This window comes from Passer montanus, unplaced genomic scaffold (genome assembly GCF_014805655.1).
Source record: "Passer montanus isolate IOZ18808 unplaced genomic scaffold, ASM1480565v1 scaffold179, whole genome shotgun sequence".
Classification (NCBI taxonomy): domain Eukaryota; kingdom Metazoa; phylum Chordata; class Aves; order Passeriformes; family Passeridae; genus Passer; species Passer montanus.
The window spans coordinates 87,872-111,019 of NW_024365270.1; the positions used below are offsets into that span (position 1 = coordinate 87,872).

At 49.9% G+C, this 23,148-nt stretch overlaps 3 protein-coding genes and 1 long non-coding RNA gene across 10 annotated transcripts in view; 3 read left to right on the forward strand and 1 right to left on the reverse strand.

Annotated features, from left to right (window-relative positions):
- The window catches only part of LOC120500166, a 37,268-nt gene extending 15,730 nt beyond the window's left edge, over window positions 1–21,538 (reverse strand). Inside the window, exons 1-2 of one of the 2 annotated variants that reach the window (XR_005627040.1) lie at window positions 21,402–21,538; window positions 10,404–10,503 (exon numbers count right to left, since the gene is read on the reverse strand). This is a non-coding gene — a long non-coding RNA (uncharacterized LOC120500166). Of the gene's footprint in view, window positions 1–6,234; window positions 6,381–10,403; window positions 10,504–21,401 lie in introns of those variants that run through there. The other variant, XR_005627041.1, reaches the window with a different exon arrangement.
- HOXB3 (homeobox B3) overlaps window positions 1–23,148 on the forward strand; it is a 67,894-nt gene that overhangs the window by 12,398 nt on the left and 32,348 nt on the right. The window contains exon 1 of one of the 6 annotated variants that reach the window (XM_039704642.1): window positions 18,034–18,156. The exons of the other annotated variants lie outside the window; for them this stretch is intronic. The gene's annotated coding sequence lies outside the window, so the exon portion shown is untranslated. Of the gene's footprint in view, window positions 1–18,033; window positions 18,157–23,148 lie in introns of those variants that run through there. 6 annotated transcript variants of the gene reach the window in all.
- Window positions 311–5,570, forward strand: HOXB5 (homeobox B5). The gene is made up of 2 exons (XM_039704653.1): window positions 311–2,927; window positions 4,212–5,570. Exons 1-2 carry the CDS (start codon window positions 2,378–2,380, stop codon window positions 4,457–4,459), a joined length of 798 nt encoding a protein of 265 aa, XP_039560587.1. The 5' UTR covers window positions 311–2,377; the 3' UTR covers window positions 4,460–5,570.
- HOXB4 (homeobox B4) lies at window positions 6,481–21,998 on the forward strand. Its single transcript, XM_039704660.1, has 3 exons — window positions 6,481–6,754; window positions 10,305–10,410; window positions 21,312–21,998. Exons 1-3 carry the CDS (start codon window positions 6,666–6,668, stop codon window positions 21,651–21,653), a joined length of 537 nt encoding a protein of 178 aa, XP_039560594.1. The 5' UTR covers window positions 6,481–6,665; the 3' UTR covers window positions 21,654–21,998.

Here is a 23,148-nt window from a genome sequence, read left to right on the forward strand (position 1 = left end):
GGCTCTGATGTGCAATGGAAGCCCTTTCACCAGGAGCGTTTCCTGGCTGACATTTCTGCCTCCAGCCCCGCGCTCTCCTCTCTCGCTCTCTCTTTTTTTTTATTGTTACAGTACAAAGAGTTATGACGAAACGCCGTCCCATCTCCATAATAAATCAAGGAAACGGGCAAAAATACGCTCTCATTTATCCACCAAAGCTACCTAACATTTGCCCAGCATCTTTCAAACATCTGCTCCCTCGCTCCGCGCCCCCAAATCAAAGAGAAATGTGGCGCAAAAAAATCCCCCTTTTCCAGCGGGTGAAAAGGAGATTTTCGTGACGATGCCCCCTGATCCCCCAGGACGCGCAACTGGAGTTTCAGGGGACAGAAAAATGTGATTTTCCCCCCTTTTTTTGGCTCTGATGTGCAATGGAAGCCCTTTCACCAGGAGCGTTTCCTGGCTGACATTTCTGCCTCCAGCCCCGCGCTCTCCTCTCTCGCTCTCTCTTTTTTTTTATTGTTACAGTACAAAGAGTTATGACGAAACGCCGTCCCATCTCCATAATAAATCAAGGAAACGGGCAAAAATACGCTCTCATTTATCCACCAAAGCTACCTAACATTTGCCCAGCATCTTTCAAACATCTGCTCCCTCGCTCCGCGCCCCCAAATCAAAGAGAAATGTGGCGCAAAAAAAATAAAAAAAAAAAAATTTAAAAATTTCCAGATTTCCAGGGAATTTACCCCGGAAAAAAGAAATTCTCATGGCCCGTTTAAACTGAGGGGGAAAAGGTGGGAAAATTCTGAGTTCAGCTCTTGGGAAGGGCGCATTTTTATTTTCTCTTGCGGGCGGCTCCTTGGCTTGGCTGGCCACGGGACGGGCAAGGTTTTGTGCTCCTCACCCAGGAATTTTCTTGCGAAATCTCCAACTTTCCCCTGCGTTTCGGGGGAATGGAATGAGAGGAGAGGCTCTTTTTTCTTTTTTTTTATCAGCTGGGGGATTTAGGGCTGGGAAGGCGGCGGGGTCGGGAATGTGCGCGGGGGGGAAAAGGCGAGCGGCGAGCGGCTCGTGGCCACCAGAAAGCCCCGGGTGGGAGCGCGTCCCCCCCGCGCCACGAGCCGCTTTTAATGTCAGCCACTTTTAAAATCAATTCATGCAGAAGCTTCACAGCTGTAGGACATTTACTATTATTGCCACGCTTTTCATTGCCCGTAATTATTATAATTATATGTCACTTTCAATATGGCGCATCATTCCCAATGAGTTGCAGGCGAGCAACGCGAAATTCCTAAAGTGCCTCGGAAGGAGGAAAAAAAAAAAGTAAAAAAAAAAAATTAAAAAAAATGAGAGACAGAGAAAAGGAAAGAGAAAAGGAAAGAGAAAAGGAAAGAGACGGAGAAAAGGAAAGAGACGGAGAAAAGAGAAGAGGGAGAGGAAGAAAAGGAAAGCAATGCCCGAAAAGCTCAGCTCGTGGCCAGCCTTCTCCCCGCTTTCCGAGCGCTTTTGCTCCCCGGTGTTCCTTGCGGGTCAACAAACGGGAAGGAAAACGCAGCTCAAGGCTCAAGGAGGACGTGGAACTGCTCGGGAGCAGGAACATCCTAAAAATCAGCCTTATCGACCATTCCCACCGGCCGGATTTCGCCTCTTTTTCCTCTCTCCCATCCGTTTTTCCCCAGTTTTTTTCCCCCCTCCAGAACTGGGACGCGAGCTCCTGGCCGAAGCAACCTCGACTTTTCCGCCGAGAAACCGCCCCAAAACCACGCTGAGCTCCTCGCCACCCCTCCCAACTGCGGACACCCAGCGAGGCCTCCCAAAACCTCATCCCGAACTTCTGCGGCGCCTTCCCAGCGCCACAAACCCCGAGCCTCCTCCAGAGCCCCCCGAGCCCGGGGGGCGCCGCGCCCCCTCCTCCCTCCCCACCGCGGCTGGCCGCATTTTATTTTATTTTTTTGTATTTTTCTCATTTTTAGCGAAGCGGGGCCGAGCTGGGGGTGGCGGGGGGGGGTCGATTTTTGTTCTTTTTTTGGGGAGAGGAGGGGGCGGCCCGGGGTGCGGCGCGGCGGCGCGGCCGGCAGGTGGCGCGCTCAGCCCGGGCGGGGGGCGATGGCGGCCGCGGATTTGGGGGCGACTTCGGGCCTGGAGCGGCTCCGCGCTCGTCATTATTTGTAACCATAGAGCATGAATTACCTCTTGAGGTCATCAGTGAGAATTTACGACTGGTCAACAAAAGCACGTGACGCCCAAACGCACCCCCCACCCTCCCCCCATATTTGGCCGCATACATAGCAAAAACGAAGTACAGTGCATTGCTATAATTCATTAATACATCATAAATCGTCAAGCACGGGGTTATAACGACCACGAGCCACAAATCAAGCCCTCCAAAATAACCCAAATGAGCTCTTACTTTGTAAACTCGTTCTCAGGGCGCTACCCAAATGGCCCCGACTATCAGTTACTAAATTATGGGACCGGCAGTTCCATGAACGGTTCTTACAGAGATTCAAGCACCATGCATTCCAGCTCTTATGGCTACAACTACAATGGGATGGACCTTAGCATCAACCGCTCAGCCTCCTCCAGTCACTTTGGGGCTGTGGGCGAGAGCTCCCGCGGTTTCCCTTCTCCAGCTCAGGAGAGCAGGTTTAGACAGGCGTCCAGCTGCTCCTTATCTTCTCCCGACTCCCTGCCCTGCTCCAACAGCGAGAGCCACGGCGGCAAACCCGCCCCGTCCCCCTCCGAGCCGGCTCCGGCTGCCAGCACCACCAACACAAATTTCACAGAACTAGACGAGACCAGCGCGTCCTCGGGAGCCGACGAGGGCACTCCAATAAGCAGCAGCATCCCCCGAGCGCAGGCAGAGCCCATCGCGACCTCCACGGCAGCGACAGAAGGGCAGGCACCTCAGATATTCCCTTGGATGAGGAAACTTCACATTAGCCATGGTACAGCTCCTTCTTTTTCCGTCCTTGTGCTTGTTTATTTTCTGCCGCACACCCCCCCCACCTTCCACCTCGCTCTTTTTCTGCGCTGTTTCTTTCTCTTTTTTCCCCCCTTTCCCCTCTTCTTTTCCTCCCCCCCAGCCCCTCTGCCTTTTTTCCCCCCTCGCTCCTTCCCTTTATTCCGCGGAGGCGCTTTGATCAGAATCGCAGCTATTTATTGCTTTTGTATTTCTCGCTCTCAGGCTGCCTCTGGCGCCTGCAAGGGGGGTCTGCGTGTGTGTGTGTGTTTGTGGGGGGCGATTTTATTTTCCTTTCGCTCTCCCCGCCGCCAAACCGGCGCTTTTTTCAGCTCCTAGCACCGCGCGGGCGGTGGGAGAAGGTGATTTAAAAACCGAGGCCAGGGGGGTGTTCCTCGGGGTGGGGTGCGGGGGGGTGGAAAGGCGAGAATTGTCCATTAAAACGGCACCGGGGGCGCAGATGGGGCTCGCGGCCCCGTCCTGCCCCGATTTTCCGCGTTCATTCCTGACGATGTGCCCTTGACAAACCCCCCGGCCCCGGCAGGAGACCCCCGGGCAGGCAGAGCCGCCCCCCAGCTCGCTCCCCGCGCTCCGTTCCCGCTTTTCTGGCGGAGAAAAAGCGGCACCAAAGGCGCCGGGAGCGCCGGGAGCAGCCGGGCGGCAGCGAAGGAGAAGGGCAGAGCTCCCCAGAGCCCCCCAGAGCCCCCCAGAGCCCCCCAGAGCCCCCCAGAGCTTCAATCATGGACCTGGAGCGGGGACGCGGCTCTGGGGGGCCGAGGGTGGGGGGTTTCACACGTGTGCCGGGGGGGTGGGAGAAAAAGGAGAGGCAGGAGGGGGGGTGCTGCTGTTTGGGGGCAATTCGCAGCTTTCCGCTGTTTAAAAAAAAAATATATAGGCGCCGGGAGCGCCGGGAGCAGCCGGGCGGCAGCGAAGGAGAAGGGCAGAGCTCCCCAGAGCCCCCCAGAGCCCCCCAGAGCCCCCCAGAGCTTCAATCATGGACCTGGAGCGGGGACGCGGCTCTGGGGGGCCGAGGGTGGGGGGTTTCACACGTGTGCCGGGGGGGTGGGAGAAAAAGGAGAGGCAGGAGGGGGGGTGCTGCTGTTTGGGGGCAATTCGCAGCTTTCCGCTGTTTAAAAAAAAAATATATATATATATTTTAAAAAGCGCGAAAAATAGGTTTAAAATTAAAAAAAAAAAAAAAAGGTGAAAAATAGAGGCGATGGGAGCAGAAAGAGCAAACGCAAACCCCGCTGTTGTCCGTGTTACCCAGACATGACTGGACCAGACGGGAAGAGGGCGAGGACAGCGTACACTCGCTACCAGACCCTGGAGTTGGAAAAGGAATTCCACTTCAATAGATATCTCACCCGCAGGAGGAGAATAGAGATCGCTCACGCGCTCTGCCTCTCCGAGCGCCAGATCAAAATCTGGTTCCAGAACCGGCGGATGAAGTGGAAGAAGGATAACAAACTGAAAAGCATGAGCCTGGCCTCGGCGGGCAGCGCCTTCCAGCCCTGAGACCCCCCAGCCCGGGAGAGGAGGACGAGGGGAAGAGGAAGACGAGGAAGAGGAGGAGGCGGGCGAGAAAAAAAAAAAAAAATTAAAAAAAAAATCAAACCAACCCCAAAAACGCAACAAAAGCCCCGAGTGAATGATGAAATAAAGTGAAATAAATGAAGGAGCGGCCGCAGGTCTGCAGTTCGGGAGGGCTGTGCACCTCCTGCTCGGCGTGTGGCTGACTGCTCCTAAAAGCAGCTCCTGGGCTACCCTGAGCCAGGGCTCCGCTCGTGGCGTGCTCTCTGTTGGAAGTTTTTTTTGTTTTGTTTTGTTTTGTTTGCTTAAGAAAAAAAATTAAATTTTATTTCCAGATGCTCCTCCTGCTCTCGTTGTTCTTCTAAATGTCTGTGTCCGTGCTCTCTTGGTGCTTTCTGGAAAGCTAGCATGTGTTCTGTGAGCCCTTTGAATGTTATAACTTATTTATAAATCCAGAACAGATACGGTTGTTGGTTTATTTGTTGGGATTTTCTTCCCTTTTTTTAAAATTTTTTTCTCCACCCTTTTTTTTTTCCGAGTTTCCTGCTCTTGGGTGAGTTTTTCTCTGCCCAAGCGAAAATCGGGGGTTCCTGCACTACAGTCGCAGAGAAAAAGTCTTTAAAAACCAACAAAAATATAAAAAAATAGGGAAAAAAAAAGAAAAAAATAAAAAAAAAAAAAAAAGAAGCAGCTCTTGTATCTTTCTGTCTTAAAATTGTCCAGTCTGTGTTTTAGTCCAAACTCCAGGCCAGGATTTCTAATCCCAGCCTAATTCCAAGGCGTACTCTTAGACGTGGGTGAACTTCACTATTAAAAAATTGATAATAATAATTAATAACTCAGAAAAAAAAAGAGAAAAAAAATAAAAAAAATCTGTATAAAAGCGGAGAGCGACGCTGGAGCGCTCTGCTGTTTGTAAATATTAGAAATATTTCTGCCGTGAGTAATAGCCGGGTCGTAGTGGGCAGAGTGAATGCGGTGTTCTGTGTAAAAATGGCATCTGTCATGTCTAGCAGCCGGGTAGTTCTTGGCCGAGAAGCTTTTTGTATTTGTTTGTAGCTTTACTCGAAGTCAAATAAACGTTTTCCCCGACTCACAAAGGCTCCCAGTCGCCTTCTTGCCCCCTCGAGCCCCTCGGAAATTCGCAGCGCGCCAGGTGCCTGCCCGCTCCTCAGCCCCTCCTGGGCACCAGAAACGCCCCAAACTGCCCCAAAATCCGCCGAAATCCCCCGAAATCCCCAATCCCGGCGCCGCGCGGGGTTCCAACACAACCGTGCCCCCCAAATCCGCCCGGGCCCCCCGAAGCGCCGCGGCCGAGGGGGATTTTCCCCCCGGAGCCGCCCCAGCCCCGCTGCCCGCGCTCCCTTCCCTCCCCCGAGCGTTTCGGGGCTGCTCGGCCACAAAAAGCCCCAAAACACCAAATTTCACACAGCAGCGCCCCGTCCCCGGCCGCGCCGAGCTGCGCTCTGCGGCTCCCAAGGCGAGGTTTTGTTAGACCGGGATTACGAATCGGACATTCGTGGCTAAAGCCGAGCTCTGCGCGGCCGCTCCCGGGGTTCCCCCGCTTAGTCCCTGGTTTAAGGTGCAAACCGCGCCTTGGCAGCGGCAGCGGGGGCAGAGCTGCCCTCGCCGCCCGGGGGAGCCGGGACAGCCAGCAAAGCTCGGTCTAAAGGCGCTCGGGCCGAGCTTAGCGCGACGCCTCGGCCGCCTCGCCAGCCCCGCTCGGGCTCGCCGCAAGGAAAGTTGAGCTCGGAACTTACCCAACTTAATCTCTGCCACTGTTTAGGTACTTCTTAAGTGATTTTGAGAGGGATGTGAAGTGGACTGTCAGATCCCAAACCATTTGCTCGCCTTCCCCTTGGTGATTTTTTTTTCCTCCTATTTTTTTTCCTTTTTTTTTTTTTCCTTTTTTTTTTTTTACCAATAGCAAACTATCCCAAAAGTGGGTATGACATTTAGATGTCAAATGGATAGGGGGTTTTATCTCGAAGTTAGATCGTAAAAATCGCCCGGAGCTCAGCCAGATACCCCTCACTGGCTCTCAAAAGTCACGTGAGGTCCATAAAGTTAGTTTTATGGTTTTGGGGAGTTGACAATGTACAATATATTTCACATTCTCCAGAATGTTAAGTGACACTTTAACTGCTCGCTCTGCCTCGTCGGGGGCAGCAATGGGTGAGCACTTTTCCAGATGAGAGATAAACGCTGCAGTTGCAGGGTGAACAATGTTTTGCGGGTCCCGGTCTCAGGGCAGAGGGCCCATGGACTGCAGTGCTCAGAGTAAGTCCTCAAATATTCTCTGCTTTAAAAACAATCCCAAAAAAACCCAAAAAAACCCCAAAAAAATCTGTTTGCGAGCGTTGGCGGGGAGCAACGCGGGGCCGCTTCAACTCTGGGAGTTTTAATCCCGGTTTTAAAGAGGATTTTCCATGGCAGCTCCCAGGCCCGCCTGGGAACTCGGGCTGAAAAATGGGGGGAAATCGGTGCAAAATCCTCCTCCAAGGCCAGCCCGGCCTGGCCGGGCCGCGGGGCCGAGGCTGCGGCTGCCGGAGGGGGCAGGAGGTGCCGGGGGAGGGGGGTTGGAGCCTTTTTGCATTTCAAAGCCCTCTGCTCTCACCTTGCCTGCAGCCCTTTTCACCTGCTCGCCCACGAAAATCCGCTTTTCCTCCTCTTCCTCTGCACCTCGCCTTTGCTGCTCGGGTTGTTTGGGGTTTATTTTTGTTTATTTGGGTTTTTGGTGTTTGGCTGAATTTTTTTTAATTTTTTTTTTTTTGCCTCAGGCCTTTTTTTTTTGCCTTTTTTTTTCCTCTCTCTCTCTTTTTTTTTCTTTTTTTTTTTTTTCTTCCCCTCTTGGGTTTCCTCCCCCCGACGGAGCGCAGACATTTAATGGGATCGAGTGTCCTGACATTTCCGCGCTCCGGCCCTGCCATCTGGAGCCACTGAATGACCACTCTTGTGTCTGGGCCCGGCTTGAAGTGCTACAGAAAAATAATCGCGGGAGCTGCTGCTCCCGCATCTGGAGCCTCCAAAGCCTCTCCCCTCCCTGCCAAAAAGGAAAATTCGGGAAAATCCGCGGCCGGGCTCTGCGCCGGGCAGGTGGCCCCGCAGAAATTGGGCAGCTAGAGCAAAAAAAAGGGAAAAAAACCGAAATTCCAAGCCTGGAGATGCTGCTGTGGGGTTTTTTTGGGTTTTTTTTAGGAAAAAAAACAAAAATTCCAAGCCTGGAGATGCTGCTGTGGGGTTTTTTTGGGGTTTTTTGGGAAGTTCAGTTGTGGCATCCTCACACCTGAGGCGGCTCCTCCCTCCGTAAAAATCAAATTAAATTTAAAATACGAGCTCAGAGCCAAGGTGCTGCTGAGATTTGGGGCGTTTCTGGGGCTCACAAACTTTGCTTTTTCCTTTTTTTTTTTTCCTTTCCCTTCTCTTTCTCCCTTTTTCTCACCCTCAGGCCACATTTGGTGGACACATGTCCGTCTCTTTTTGTATTTTTTGTGTTTTCCCCCCTTCTCGCACACTCTGGAGATCGTTTTTCCTCTCCTGCTCCATGTGGCTCCCAAAATCTCTGCCACCACCAGCAGAGCCCGGGGCCGCCCCGCTCCGCGCTGCGAATTCGGGAATTTGGGGCCCTCCCCAGGGGACAATAAAGATTTGGGGTGGGAGGCAGGCGGAGCTGCTGCTCGAAGGGGATTTGGGCCCCGAAGTGATGATTGATCCCCGAATTTGGGAGGGATTGATGGTGTTGGGGTGGGGTCAGGGGTGGCCTGCTCCTTCTTCAGCCTCCCGTCCCTTCTGGGGTTAAAAAATGGAATTTTCCTGATCCTAAATCCGAGCTCTTTGGGCGGGAAAAGTCCCTTGGCTTTCGTGGGGGTTTGGGATGTGCCTGGACCCCAAAATCCTGCTGTTCCCAAAATTCCAGGGGCCATCCCTCCATCCATCCATCCATCCGTCCATCCATCATCCATCCATCCGTCCGTCCATCCGTCCATCCCTCCCCACTCCCAAAATCGCATTTTTTGGGTATTCCCGGCCAAACTTCCCTTCCAAACCCACTCGCCCCACAGGAGCCACAATTTGGGGTTTTTGAACCTTTAAAGCCTCTTTGAAGGCGCTGCTGCGGCCGGTTTGGGGTTTCGAGGGGGGAAAAGCAGATTTTGGGTTTGTCTACGGCGTTTTCCCATGGGGTTTGCAGCCATGGGATTTTCAGTGGAATTTTACCTATGGGATTTATCAGTGGAGTTTTTATCTATGGGATTTTTAGCTATGGGATTTTTCAGTGGAATTTTACCTATGGGATTTATCAGAGGAGTTTTTATCTATGGGATTTTTAGCTATGGGATTTTTCAGTGGAATTTTACCTATGGGATTTATCAGTGGAGTTTTTGGCTATGGGATTTTTTAGTGGTGTTTCCCAATTGAGTTTTTACCTATTGGATTTTCAGTGGAGTTTTCCAATGGGGTTTTTATCTGTGGGATTTTTTCGGGGGATTTTTATTCATGGAGTTTTCCAATGGGGTTTTAAGCTATGGGATTTCTCAGTGGGGTTTTTGGCTGTGGGATTTTCCAGTGGGTTCTTATCTGTGAGATTTCTCAGTGGGGTTTTTGGCTATGGGGTTTCTCAGTGGGGTTTTTAGCTGTGGGATTTCCCAGTGGGGTTTTTGGCTATAGGATTTCCCAGTGGGGTTTTTACCTATAGGGTTTTATCCATGGGATTTCTCAGTGGGGTATTTTGCTATGGGATTTCTCAGTGGGGTTTTATCCATGGGATTTCCCAGTGGGGTTTTTGGCTGTGGGATTTTTCAGTGGGGTATTTTGCTTATAGGATTTCTCAGTGGGGTTTTTGCCTATAGGATTTCTCAGTGGGGTTTTTAGCTATGGGATTTTTCAGTGGGGTATTTTGCTTATAGGATTTCTCAGTGGGGTTTTTAGCTATGGGATTTTTCAGTGGGGTTTTCAGCTGTGGGATTTTTGAGTGGATTTTCTTCCCTGGGATTTCCCAGTGGGGTTTTTACCTGTGGGGTTTTATCCATGGGATTTCCCAGTGGGGTTTCATCCCTGGGATTTCCCAGTGGGGTTTTTACCTATGGGGTTTCATCCATGGGATTTCCCAGTGGGGTTTTTACCTATAGGATTTCTCAGTGGGGTTTTCAGCTGTGGGATTTTTGAGTGGATTTTCTTCCCTGGGATTTCCCAGTGGGGTTTTTACCTATAGGGTTTTATCCATGGGATTTCCCAGTGGGGTTTTTAGCTGTGGGATTTCCCAGTGGGGTTTTTAGCTGTGGGATTTCCCAGTGGGGTTTTTACCTATGGGATTTCTCAGTGGGGTTTTTGCCTATAGGATTTCTCAGTGGGGTTTTTAGCTATGGGATTTTTCAGTGGGGTTTTCAGCTGTGGGATTTTTGAGTGGATTTTCATCCCTGGGATTTCCCAGCGGGGTTTTTAGCTGTGGGATTTCCCAGTGGGGTTTTTAGCTGTGGGGTTTCCCAGTGGGGTTTTTGCCTATGGGTTTTCAGCCATGGGCTGCGCTCCTCGCTGTGGCACAGCCGGTCCCTCCCCGCGCTGTGCCCTCGCCTGGAGCATCCCGGCTCATCCCGGAATCCCAACCCCACCCCGGGATCTCTGATTTCCACCTGCGGCACCTTCGGGGCTGTTCCTGGAGGTTTTCCTTCCATCAAGCTGCGTTTTTAGGGGATTATTTGGGGTTTTTAGTGCGGTTTTTTTGGTGTTTTCCTTAGCCAAAGCTCCCTCTTCCTGCGAGGTGTCCCCGTCCCCCATTTTCCACCCTGCGAGGGGTCACGGGCTCGGCACAGGCTTCCTTTTTTTTTTTTTAAAGGAAAAAATTCATTCCAAACACAAAAAACCCCCCCAAACCCCGCCCGTTTGGGTGCGAGAGGAAGCGTGAGGAGAGTAAACAGGAAAGCGCAGCTCTGACCGTGCAGGTAGGCGGGGATTTTCATTTTCCTGGGCATTTTTCATCCTTGCTCGCGCTTCCATGGCACACGTCAGGCACGGGACAATCGCTCCTTCCGCAGCTGCAGGGCACAGGACAAACACAAAGCGCCTGAATTTCGCCTCCCGGCCCGGCCGGGACCCCCAGGACGGCGAAATTCCGCGCTGAAAATCGAGTATTTGTGCCGAGGTTTCCTGCGCCACGTGGGGAACGCTCGGGTTTTAGGGGTCTGCCAACCCCCAGTGCTGGAATTCGGGGTTTTTAGCCCCAAAAACGCCGAGTGAGGACCCTCCCCGTGAGCTCACCTGGCTCGCAGTGTCTGTCCCCCAAAAAACCCCATTCATGCAAATTCCTCCTTTATTTTTTGTCCCCTTGTGCTGTGCGTTCGCCCTGAAGGTTTCCTGTCATCAGCAGGGATTTGAATGGGGAAAAACCCCTAAATCACCTTTTTCTCACCCAAACCCAAGGTTCCCCAGGCTGCCAGAGCCCAGATGAGGATCTGGATTAATTACAGCCCTCATCAAGCTGCTTTTATTGGGGGGGGCTGGGCAGGAAGGGCCCCCCATGCCCAGGGTGCCGCTGAAAGGTGAAAAAAAGGTGAAATTTCGCCCACAGAATTCAATTTATTCAGCAAAAAATGGGGGCGGAGGGAGAATTTGTGAAGTTTGGGGGCGCAGAAAGCAGCTCGAGGTGGTAATGCCGTGCTGAGGCCATCTTGAATGTCAAGGATTTGTTTTATTTTATTTTTAAATGGTTTTTTTTTCCGAGTTTTGGTGCTGTTTAGGCCTTTCCCCGTTCAGCGTGTGAGGTGTAATATTAAATTTTAACTAAAATTAGGATTTCCTCCCACCCAAAAATTCCACCCAGGAAGCCACGCTTGGCACTAAACCCCTCCCAAATAAAAAACCAAAAAACCCCCCCAAATTCGAGTAACCCCGGACGCGCCCTACGCCTCATTTTATACACAAAAAAAAACCGATTAAAATCAGGTCAAGGATTTAATTAAGAGAATCCAATGAGAACGAAGGGGCGCAAATGAGAGAGAGGAGAGAGAGAGTCTAAAAAAAAAACCGAAAAAAAAAAGCAAAAAAAAAAAGGCAAAAAAAAAAAAAAAAAAAAGCGCACCAGAGCTATTCTAAGCGATTAAATCGCCATTTGAGCGGCATAATGGGGTTTGCACTCGGAGCAGCGATCGGAGCTCATATCTCATCAATAATTCATCGCCGGGATCACGGCGGGGTCAGCGCGGCCGCAGCGCCCGCGCCGCGCTGGGGCACCCGCGGCTCCCGCCCGCCCTTTTGGGGCTCTTTGCTCTTTTTGCTCCTTGCCAGCGGAGCGGATCCGCGCCCGCGCTGCTGCCGAGCAGGGGGAGGGCGCGGGGCCGGCTCCGCGCCGCCCGCGAAGCGCTGAGGGTGGGGGGCGATCGCGGCACCCCCGGTCCCCCCCCTCCTTTTTTCCCCCTTCTTTCCCCCCCTCTTTTTTTCCCTTTTTCTGCTTTTCCCTGCCCTTCTCCTCCTTTTTCCCCTTCCTTCCCTCCCCTCCTGTTTTTTTCCCTCTTCCTTCTTATTTTCCCTCCCCTCCCCCTTCTTTCCCCCCATTTCTTTTTTTCCCACCTCCTGTTTTTTTTTCCCTTTTCTTCTTCTTTCCCCCCCCCCCTTTTTTTTCTGCTTTTTGCCCCCTCGTTCTTCTTTCCCCGCCTCCTCCTTCTTTCCCCCCTTCCTCCTTCTTTTTTTCCCCATTTTTATGGGTTTTTTTCCCTCCCCTTTTCTCCTACTTTCCCCCCTCCTCCCTTTTCCCCCCATTTTCATGTTTTTCCCCCTCCCCCCTCTCATTTTTTCCACCTTTTTCTGCTTTTCCCTTCCTCCCCCTTCTTTTTTCCCCCTTTCCTGCTTTTCCCCTTCCTCCATCTTTTCCCTCCCCTCCTCCTCCTTTCCCCCCTTTTCTGCTTTCTCCCCTTTCCCCGTTTTCCCCCTTTCCCCCTTTTCTCCTTTCCCCACCTTCCTCTTCCTTTCCCCCTCCTTTTCTGCTTTTCCCCCTTTTCTCCTTCTTTTCCCCCCTCTGCCTTTCCCTCCTTCTGCTTTTTCTCCCTTTTTTTCCTTTTCTCCCCTTTCTGCTCCCCCCTTTCCTTCTTTCCCCCATTTCCTTCTTTTCCCCCCTTTCCTTTCCCCCTTTTTTCTTCCCCCCTTTATTCTTTTTTCTCCCTTTTCCTTCCCTTTTTAATTCCATTTTTCCTTTTTCTCCCCAATCTTCCCCCCTTCCCCCACCTTTTAATCCTCCCTTTCCCCCCTTTTTTCCCCTTTTCTCCCCCTTTTTCCCCCTTCCCCCCTTTTTTCCCTTTTCTCCCTTTTTCATTCCTTTTCCCCCCTTTCCTCCCATTTTTCCATTTTCTCCTTATTTCCCTCATTTTTCTCCCCCTTTCCCCCCTTTTTTTCTCCTCCTTTTCCCTCTCCCTCCCCCTTTTTCCCCTTTTTCTCCTTTTTTCTCCCCCCTTTTTCCCTTTTTCTCCTTTTTTCTCCCCCTTTCCCCCCTTTCTTCCCCCCCTTTTTCCCCTTTTTCTCCTTTTTTCTCCCCCTTTCCCCCCTTTCTTCCCCCCCTTTTTCCCCTTTTTCTCCTTTTTTCTCCCCCTTTTCTCCCTTTTCCCCTTTCTTCTCCCCCCTTTTCCCCCTATTTTTCCTCCCCCTCATTTTTAACACAGGCTCAAACCAAGGCACTCATTAAACCCCTCTCAATTAAACCCCCCCACCAAAAAATGCGATTTTTACAGGGCTCCTCCTCCCCGGGATCCCTTCCCAGCCCTGCCAGGGATTTCGGAGTGAAATTTCCTTTCCGCGCGGATTTTTCCCCGTCCCCCCCCGTTTTTGGGGTGGAATAAATGACATTTGGAGGGAGGTTGATCGCTGCACTCAGAGGTGTCCAACCCCGTGTTCCCTTACCCTAAATAGCTCCAAAAAGAAACTGTTTTGACAGCCAGCGTTGAAAGAAGGGGAGTTTGGGCTTTTTTTTTTTCTGGTTTTTTGGTGATTTATCTCTTTTTAACATGTGCAGGGACGTCCGCGGATATATACACCCTGGCTAGAAATATAAATACAGCTAGAAATAGAAATGGAAATAGAAATAATAGAAATAGAAATAATAGAAATAATAGAAATAATAGAAATAGAAATAGAAATAGAAATAGAAATAGAAATAGAAATAGAAATAGAAATAGAAATAGAAATATCTCCTGTATTTATCCACCCTTCGAGCCCCAACAAATCCCAGCGCTGGGGGTTTGGGGGGGTGAAGAAATGGATTTTTTTGGGGGTGAAAAGGGGTTTTTTGGGCGAGCCGCGGCCGGGGCTGGCTTGTAACGCCCCCGAGCAGCCAGCAGAGCTCGCCTCGCACCAAGGTCACGGCCGGGCTGGGCCGAGGCGGCTCCGCCACCCCCGGGACCCCCCGGACCCCCCCCAAAAACCTCCCCGCACCCTAAAAAAATATTTCTTAAAAACAGCAAAAAGTGACAGCAATGTCAATGATGAAAGTCAAAATATGGGGGTGATAAAATTCAAATATCAGTAAAATGATGTTATTGATCGTAATTAGTGTCAATACTGAAAGTCAAAATATTGGGCGAACTCGCTGAATAATGAAATGAAAACAGCGGTAAAAATATTATTATTTATGGTAAGAAAAGCAATGCGAATAATTCAAGTAAAAATATCAGATCGAGGCGAATTCGCTGAATAATGAAAGCAAAAATATCAGTAAAATGTGATTATTTATGGTGATAAAAGTCATACAAAGAACAGAAGTAAAAATATCAGCGTGAAGAGAATTCAGTGAGTGATAAAAATAAAAATATCAGGGTAAAGGTGTTTCACTTAATAATAAAAGTAAAAATATCGGAGCGAGGAGAATTCACTGAATAAAACCAGTAAAAATTCCCTGAATAATGGAAGTAAAAGCATCAGGGCCGTGGAGTTATTTCTGTTTTATTGCTCGCCAGTAAAAGAGAAATAACGCTGTGAAATGTTAAGGGGATTTTTTTGTCCCTTCCTGGTATTTCAGATCAAAAATCGGAAAGGAAATCAGAAATATCTGATATTTCAGATAGAAAATCAGGAGAAATGAGAAATATCTGATATTTCAGATGGAAAATCAGGAGAAATGAGAAATATCTGATATTTCAGATAGAAAATCAGGAGAAATGAGAAATATCTGATATTTCAGATGGAAAATCGGAGCTGAAATCAGAAATATCTGATATTTCAGATGGAAAATCGGAGCTGAAATCAGAAATATCTGATATTTCAGATGGAAAATCGGAGCTGAAATCAGAAATATCTGATATTTCAGATAGGAAATCGGAAGGGAAATCAGAAATATCTGATATTTCAGATGGAAAATCGGAGCTGAAATCAGAAATATCTGATGTTTCAGATTGAAAATCGGAAGTGAGATCAGAAATATCTGATATTTCAGATGGAAAATTGGAAGGGAAATCAGAAATATCTAATATTTCAGATAGGAAATCGGAAGGGAAATCAGAAATATCTGATATTTCAGATGGAAAATCGGAGCTGAAATCAGAAATATCTGATGTTTCAGATTAAAAAAGCGGAAGGGAGGGGAAAAACATAAATATTTCAGATTCAGATGGAAAATCGGAGCTGAAATCAGAAATATCTGATATTTCAGATAGGAAATCGGAAGTGAAATCAGAAATATCTGATATTTCAGATGGAAAATCGGAGCTGAAATCAGAAATATCTGATATTTCAGATTAAAAAAGCGGAAGGGAGGGGAAAAACATAAAGGAAAAAAAAAGCAAAAGCAGAGCTCCGCCACAGCCCAGGCTCCGATTTTTGCTCTCTCCGCTGGGGAAGGGGACGCGGCCAAGAAAGGAGCATTATTAGCATTATTTAGCATTATTTAGCATTATTTCCCATAATTAAAATTAAAATTTAAATTTAAAGTAAAAATAAAATTAAAAATAAAATTAAAATTAAAAATTAAATTGAAATGTAAAATGAAATTAAAAATTAAAATAAAAATGACATATAAAAATAATAAAAAATACAGATAAAATCTAAAAATAAAAAGAATAATAATAAAAAAGTAATGAAAAAAATCTAAAAAATTAAAAAGCCCCAGACTGGTTCAGGTCTCTCCCGCGAGGAAATGTAATTTTTGAGATAAGCCCCGAAACGCCGTTTGGGCTGGAACGAGCAGAATCTCAGGGAAATGCATTTATTAAATCCAATTACACCGAGGTCCCTCTAGGATATCAACGCGAGCAGTTAAAAAATAATTTTCATTCCGGCGTCAATTTTGTTTGGAGAGGGTTTAAATTATCCGAGGGGAAAAAAAAAAAAGGAAAAAAAAAGCAAAATCTGCCGGGGTTGGTGCAAATCTGCGCGAACATCGCGCCTTGGGAACCTCCACAGGCCGGGCCGGGATTTCAAACCAGGAATAAAAGAATTGGGAAAAAAACCCCAGAAAATTGGGAAAAAAACCCCAAAAAAGAAGATTTCTTCCCTCGCCCACCTTGCCGTGGGAAACCCGCGGCGCTGATTTATGGGCGGCACCGACGGGCTGAGAAATTCCATTTATTGCCAGGTTGAAAGGCGCGGGCTGGAAGCGCCCGCTTTGATTTTCTTTAATTGTATTTTTCTGTTATTACTGTTTTATTTTGCAGCCGGAGTTGGGCTGAGGTGGTTTTTATTCCTGGCTCGAGCGGCGGCCCCGCTCCGCCCGCTGCAGCAGTTTAATGAACTGAGATAATAAATATTTCCCTTGGCGTCCCAAAGTTATTTTTGCGCTGCCAGACTTCGAAAGCCTCCAAACTCTTAAATATTATTTGCACTGGGACCGGGGGAAGATCTTTTCAATCGCTCCTTAAGCAAACACTCGGAGCGAGGCGAACCCTCCTGGAAAAAAATGGAATTTAAAAAAAAAAAATATATATTTTTTAAAATCCCTGCCAATTTTCTCTTTCTTAAAAATAGCTTTATTTTTTATTGTATTTATTTTTATGTTTATATTTTTATTTATGTGTTTTATTTTATTTTTTTTCCCTGCTGGCTGCCGGCTTTTAAACATTTCCAGGGATTAAATCCCCCTACCGAGGCTCATTTTTTTCCCCTCGGGAGAGAACGAAGGGCGAATCTTAGAGCCCTGGGAAAGGCGCTCTGGAAAATCCATTTGCTTTCCCCGCGCGGGCTCGGAGCTGAGAAATCCGGGAGAAACGTTTTGTTCGGCCTGATAAGGCGAGGTTTAATTAATCGCCGTGAATTCGCTGGGTATTTCTGGGGGCTGGGGGCGATCCATCTCCGGCCCCGGTAATTGCTGCCCTGATCTGCGCCCCGCGCTGCCCTGCGCGCTCCGCCGCGCAGGTAACGCCCCATAAACCCGTTTGTGCTCGGCAGATCAAAACCAGCAGGTAGCGTTTGGTGGCAATAAAAAAAAACCCCAAAAAAGCGGAATATTTGTGGCTGCGTTCGGGGGCAGCTCTGCCCGGCGATGTTTGAATTTCAATTTCGGGCCGCGAGGGGAGGGCAGGGCAGGGCGGGGAGGGGAGAGGAAATTAAAGTGATCATTTCCAAGGATATTTTGAATTTATCTCCCTCCCGCGCGGGGTCAGGCTTTTTCTGCCGTTTCTGGTTTGTTTGTTTTTTTTTTTTTTTGCCCCTATTATCGGGGTTTTTTTCCGCCCGACAATCGATTGAATACGCTTTTTAATCGCGATTTACGTCCCCGATCGCCCTTTAGGGCCGTGTCGGAGCTGGTGGTCAGAGCGGGGCTCAAAAGGGAATTCCCGCAGGGACGCGGAGCCCGGCCCTGCCCGCAGCTCCTCGCGTGCCGAAATGTTCCCTTCAGCCAAATATTGCATTTTTGGGGGCGTTCTGATGGGTTTGGAGCGGGCCGGGGTTGAAATCGGGATTTCCCCCTGGCAAAGCAGGTGTGGGCTCATCACCACCTCTCCTTGATCCACCTCAGAGGCGCCGCGAGGTTTTTTATTTATTTAAATTCTGCCCTGGAGAAACTCCTCCGACCTCCAGTGGGAGAAATCTCACCCGAATTTAAAAAAAAAAAAAAAAATTAAAATTAAAATCCCCCAAAGCTTTGGCGTTTCTGAAGCGCTGAGGGGGACGAAAGGGAAAAATAAAGAAAATTTTAAAAATAAAAATCTCCATCTTTGGAGAGGGTAAAGATTGGAGCGGGGAAAACACCTCGGGGCTGGAAAAGGAAAAAAAAAACCAGAAAAAAATTGAAAATTCGGGGTGAAGCGCGGGTCAGGCGGCGGACACGCCTCGCTGTTTAACAAAGACTGCCAAAGTATGAGATTAATACCGAAAGTTGCGCCTTTCCCAGCCCGGAACGCGCCGGGGCCTCCGCGGCCAACGCGGCCCCGCCGGGACAAGGCGGGGGAGGGGCAGCGCCGGACCCCCCAACAACCCCGAACCCCGAAAAATGCAGCGAGAAAAGAGAGGGGGAGGGAGGGAAAGGAGGGAAATGAAATGAGGGAAAGGAGGGAAATGAGGGAAATGAAATGAGGGAAATGAAATGAGGGAAATCAGGGGTTGGGATGGGAAAGGGCAGCGCGGGCAGGGGAGGGGGCCACGCGGGGCTCGGGGGGGATTTTTGGGTTTTTTTGGAGGATTTCGCCCTCAAAACCTCCTCAAGTTTTTGCGGGAGAGCCTCGGATCCCCCCGGGGATTCCAGCGAGGAGGAGGAGGAGCCGCGAGGAGCCAAGGTAGGAGCGCGGCGGGCCGGGGGCTCCCGGCCCCGGGCTGGGGTCCCGGCAGCGCTGGGGGACCCCCGGGGGGCTGGGCAGGAATCTGGGGATCCCCTCCTAAAAAAGCACAGCGGGGTCACCCCGCGCTGCCAGAGCTGGCTTTGAAATTGGGGGAAAAAAAAAACAACAAAAAAAAACCCCAAAAAATAAAAATTCCGTGAGAAACTTCCCAAGGTGAGGGGAGGGGGGGGGGTTTGGAAATTTGGGATCGGAGGCGGCCAAAAAGGAGATTTCTTGGAGGTGTGGTGGGGGAAATGGGTTCTGGCAGACGCTAGGGGTGCTGGTTGGCAAAGGCCGGCCCTCGGTGTCACCGCCGAGCGGAAAAAAAACCCGATTTTTTTTTTTTTAAAGGGATGTGGGAGGGGGTTAAAAATAGAGAATAAGGCCTGGTTATTGCTAGCGCTGGGCGGGAGAAAATGGAATAAAAGAAATCGGTGAGGAGGGGTCGGGAAGGAGGAATAAAGTCTCAAAGAGATAAAGAGGGGATTAACAAGAAATTAAAAATCAAAGGGGCTGCGATGGGACCGGTTCTGTTGTTTTGTGGCGTTGTTGCTTTGGCTCCTCACTGTCCGGGCAGGTTTTAGAGGAAAAGGTGAATTTTGAGGCGCTGCTGCTGCGGGAGGTGGGAAATTCTGCTCGGTGCAAAAAGATTTCGCTGCTTTTGCTGGAAATTCGGGTTTTTTAAATGATTTTGGGGTTTTGTTCGATGCCTTTGGTTCGTTCTTAAAGCGCCGCTTGGTTATTCTGGGTTTAGCTGGGAGCTTTTAGCAGGAAAAGCGATTATTCACCTGAAAGTACCTGAAAAATCCCGACTGGATTTCGGGGATTTCATTGGCCAGAAATCTTAATTTTTTTTTTTTAGGGAAAATGCGGGAGTTCTTGGAATCCGCCGAATCTATTGACAGGAATTGTAAACGCAGCTTTTCCCTGATGCCCTCTCTGCTGCGGCATTTAAATGCAATTAATTCGGGAGATACTTGACCTGAAAATGTTCTGCCTTTTGAAACACACCAAAAAAATTTAAAAAAAAAAGAAAAAAAAAAGAAAGAAAAGAAAGGGGGCTGCTCTGCTTTGAATCTCTCGGGCAACTGTAATTTTAAACGAAATCTCAACATGATGCTACCCTCATTAGTTCCGAATGAAGGTTCATTACCTAGACAGTATGAATATTTTATTGCTTTATATCCCTTTTTTCGGAAATGAAACGCCTTTGATCTTTTTCTCGGGTTGTAAAAAGAATTGCCTGTCATTAAAAAAAACCTGTCGTCCCATCTGCCTTTACATTCTGTATTTCTTTTCATCTGTTTCTTTCTCTTTTTTTTTCTTTTTTTTTTTCTTTTTTTTTATCATTTCCCCGCACACGCGCGGCTAAACCCAAACCTTGGGTGACCTCCAAGAACGAAAAATGGATGAAATCTTTGCGCTGCCCACCAGAAAACCGTGACGAGACTTCCAGGGCGGGGTGGGGACGGAGCTTGGGGCATTTCTCTTTTAAAAGGCGGATTTTTGGGGCCGCGTCTCGTTGCGCGCCTGCACCTCCACTTCCACCCCAGGAACTGATTTTTTCACCCCAAAATAACGCCCAAGGTGTGGGGAGGAAGGTGGGAAAATCCCGATTTTGCTCTCTTGGCGCTCTGCAGCCTCGCTGCGCTAATGAATCGCCTTTCCCCCGCAGCAGCGAATTTTCCCGAGGCGCAGCCCCGATTTGCCAAAAGCCCCAGATTTTGCCCCAGAAGAGAATGGTGGCGGTAGGAGAAGATCTGAGACCGAGGAGGACGCAACTGTCTTCTATATGTACCCTGTAGATCCGAATTTGTGTAGAGGAAGTTGGGTCACAAATTCGTATCTAGGGGAATATGTAGTTGACACAAACACTACAAACCCGGGAGTTCCCCCCCAAAAAAACCCCAAAAACTCAAAAAGCAGAAGGGTGGAAGGGGGGTTTAACCAGAAAAGCGCTTTAGGGCTCCAAAGAAACGCTTTGGGTTTGACCTCAGCTCAACTCCGGCGCTGCTGCGATAAAACTTTATGGGCTCGTAGACAGCAGCGGGGGGATTTGGGCTGGGGGGGTTTGGGGGTTTGGGGAGGGGTCGCGGGCGTTCTTGCTGCCGCTTCAGAGCGGGGCTGGGCTGTAATTGGTGCGGGCTGGGCGCTGACACCGATTAAGGAATAAATAACAATTCTTGGCCGCTCTCCGCGGCCGCGGCCGCGTTTGGGGTCTGCCGCAGGAATTGGGGGTGCCGGGGGGGTTTGCCGGGCTCGCCGTGCCCCCTAAAGCGCCTCCACTGCCAGAAGGGCGAGCCGAAGCTGCGGCAGGGCTCGGGCTAATTGCCTTTTGTAATTGCTCATCAGGAGCGGGGCTCGGCTCCTCCCGCGGCCGGAGGGGGCTCGGGGGTCCCCGCACCCCGAATTAGCTGATGGGTTCCTTATCGATCCCCGGCAGCCCCATCCATCTCTGCCAGGCTCCCGCATCTCCCCCGGCCCCGCTCGGGGGGTGGCGACCCCGGCTCGGGGGGTGGCGACCCCGGCTCGGGGGGTGGCGACCGCGGCTCAGCTGCGCTGGCCCGGGGGCGGGGCCGGCTGGGCGGCGCGCAGCGGGCCGGGGGGGGGGGGGGGCAGCGCCCGAGACCCCCCCGAACCCCCTGGAAAAGCATTTTTACCTCGCCTTCTAATTATTGCCTTTCTGGGGGGGTCCCGAGCCCAGGACACACCCCCGGGGGGGGTGGGCCAGCCGGGGCTGTCGCTGCTCGCCCCGGGGCGCTGCCGGCCCGGAGGGGCCCGAGGTGGCCGGAGGGCAGCGGACCCCCCCGGCCGCCTCCCCGGGGATGCCGGGGGGCCCCGGGAGAGCCCGGGCTGGGCAGGTTTCCTGATCCGGGGCCCGCCGTGGCCCTCGCCATTGGCCCGCGCTGTCACATGGACTCAACTTTGTTCACTTGACAGTGAGTAGGAGGGCTCCGCAAGCAGGAAAACGAGGAACGGGAGGCGGGGGGGCGGGGGGCGCAGGAATAAATTTTAGGGAGAGAAAGAGACAGAGGGAGCGAGGGAGATACATATATATATCCATATCTAGATCTATAATTTGTTTTTTCCCCCCGCGTGCGTGCAATTCTAAGCAATTAATGGCCATGAGCTCGTTTTTGATCAACTCCAACTATGTGGACCCCAAGTTCCCACCCTGTGAAGAATATTCCCACAGCGATTACCTTCCCAATCACTCGCCGGAATACTACGGCAGCCAGAGGCACCGGGAGAGCTCCTTCCAGCATGAGGCGATGTACGAGGCGCGGGCAGCCTGCAAGGAGCAGCTGTACCCGTCGTGCCGGGGCTCGGGCCAGCCCCGCGCTCCGCCGGGCGCCCCCAGCCCGCCCCCGGCCGGGCCGGGCCCCGCGGGCCCGCGCGGGGAGCCCGTGGTTTACCCCTGGATGAAAAAAGTCCACGTAAGCACGGGTAAGTGAAAGGGGGGCAGCCGAAAGGGGCTTTATACTTGGAGTAGCACCTCGGAGTCTCGGGCAGATCGCGGCGCGGCGCTTGTAAAAGGAGCGCCCGGCGGAGATTTACGAGCGCCCGTTTGCAGAGCGCTATAATTACATCCTCCATAAATTTTTATTGCTCTGCTTGGCCATGTGCCTTTGAAGTCTCTGTTACCATCCTCCTCCAGTTTCTTGCAGGCTACTTTTCTTTTTTTTTTTTTTTTTTTTTTTTTTACTTTTTTTTTACGGCTGTTGAATCTTCCTAAGTGAAGTTTTATGTTTTGGTAATTTGTATTTAAGTAGCGGATTGAGTAAAGTTTTATTATTTTCCCCTCCCCTGCCCTCTTTTTTTTTTCCCTTCCCTTTTTTTCCCCTTCCCTTTTTTTTTCCCTCCCTTTTTTTTCTTCCCTTTTTTTTTCCTCCCTTTTTTTTCCCTCACTTTTTTTTCCTCCCTTTTTTCCCTCCCTAATTTGTATTTAAGTAGCGGATTGAGTAAAGTTTTATTATTTTCCCCTCCCCTGCCCTCTTTTTTATTTTTTTCCTTCCCTTTTTTTTTTCCCTCCCTTTTTCCCTCACTTTTTTTTCCTCCCTTTTTTCCCTCCCCTTTTTTCCTCCCTTTTTCTTTTCCCTCCTTCTTTTTCCTTTTCTTTCTTTTTTTTTCTATTTTTTTTGAGTGAGACCTTTACCAACCCGCAGCCCCCGCGCTCGCGCTTTCCAGCGTGCAGGGGGAACTTTTGTGGATAATGAATTCCGCGCTGGCCCGGCAGAGCTGCGAGTGCACAAATGCGAATTTGCACCGGCTCGGGGCTCGGGGAGCGCGTCCGGGGCCGCAGCAAAACCCTCGGTCAGGAATCCACGTCCGGGAGGTGGAGATTTGCACCTCGCTGCTGGGGGCATTTTTAGAACCTTTCCCTTTTAATTTATTTTTTTTTAAAAGCAAATCCCACCTTCCAAAGAATTTGTGGCACTTTTTTTTTTTTTTGGTGATTTTTTGAGGGGGGAAAGAACCCATTAAAGGATCAGCTCAGTAATTCTGCTTTTCTTCCCCCCTCCCCCTTTTAAAAATTTGTTTTCCCCTTATATTTTCCCTTTTTTGTGTGTGTTTTCACATCGCTTTCCCCCTTTTTTGTGTGTTTTTGCACTTCCTCCCTTTGTGTGTTTTCACATATTTCCCCTTTTTCTTTTGTTTATTTCCACATTTCCCCCCACTTTCTTTGGAATTTCCAAATATCCCCACCTTTTTGTGTGTATGTCTGTGTTTGTGTATTTTCACATCTTCTCCCCCCCTTTTTTTGTATTTCCACATATTTCCCCCCTTTTTTTTAATTTCCACATACCCCCCCATTTTTTAACATTTTCACCTATTTCCCCCCCAACCTTTTTAATATTTTCACATCTTCCCCCCCTTTTTTCTGTATTTCCCCCCCTTTTTTTTCCCAAATCCAGATCCCACAAGGATCCCAAACTCAAATCCCACAAG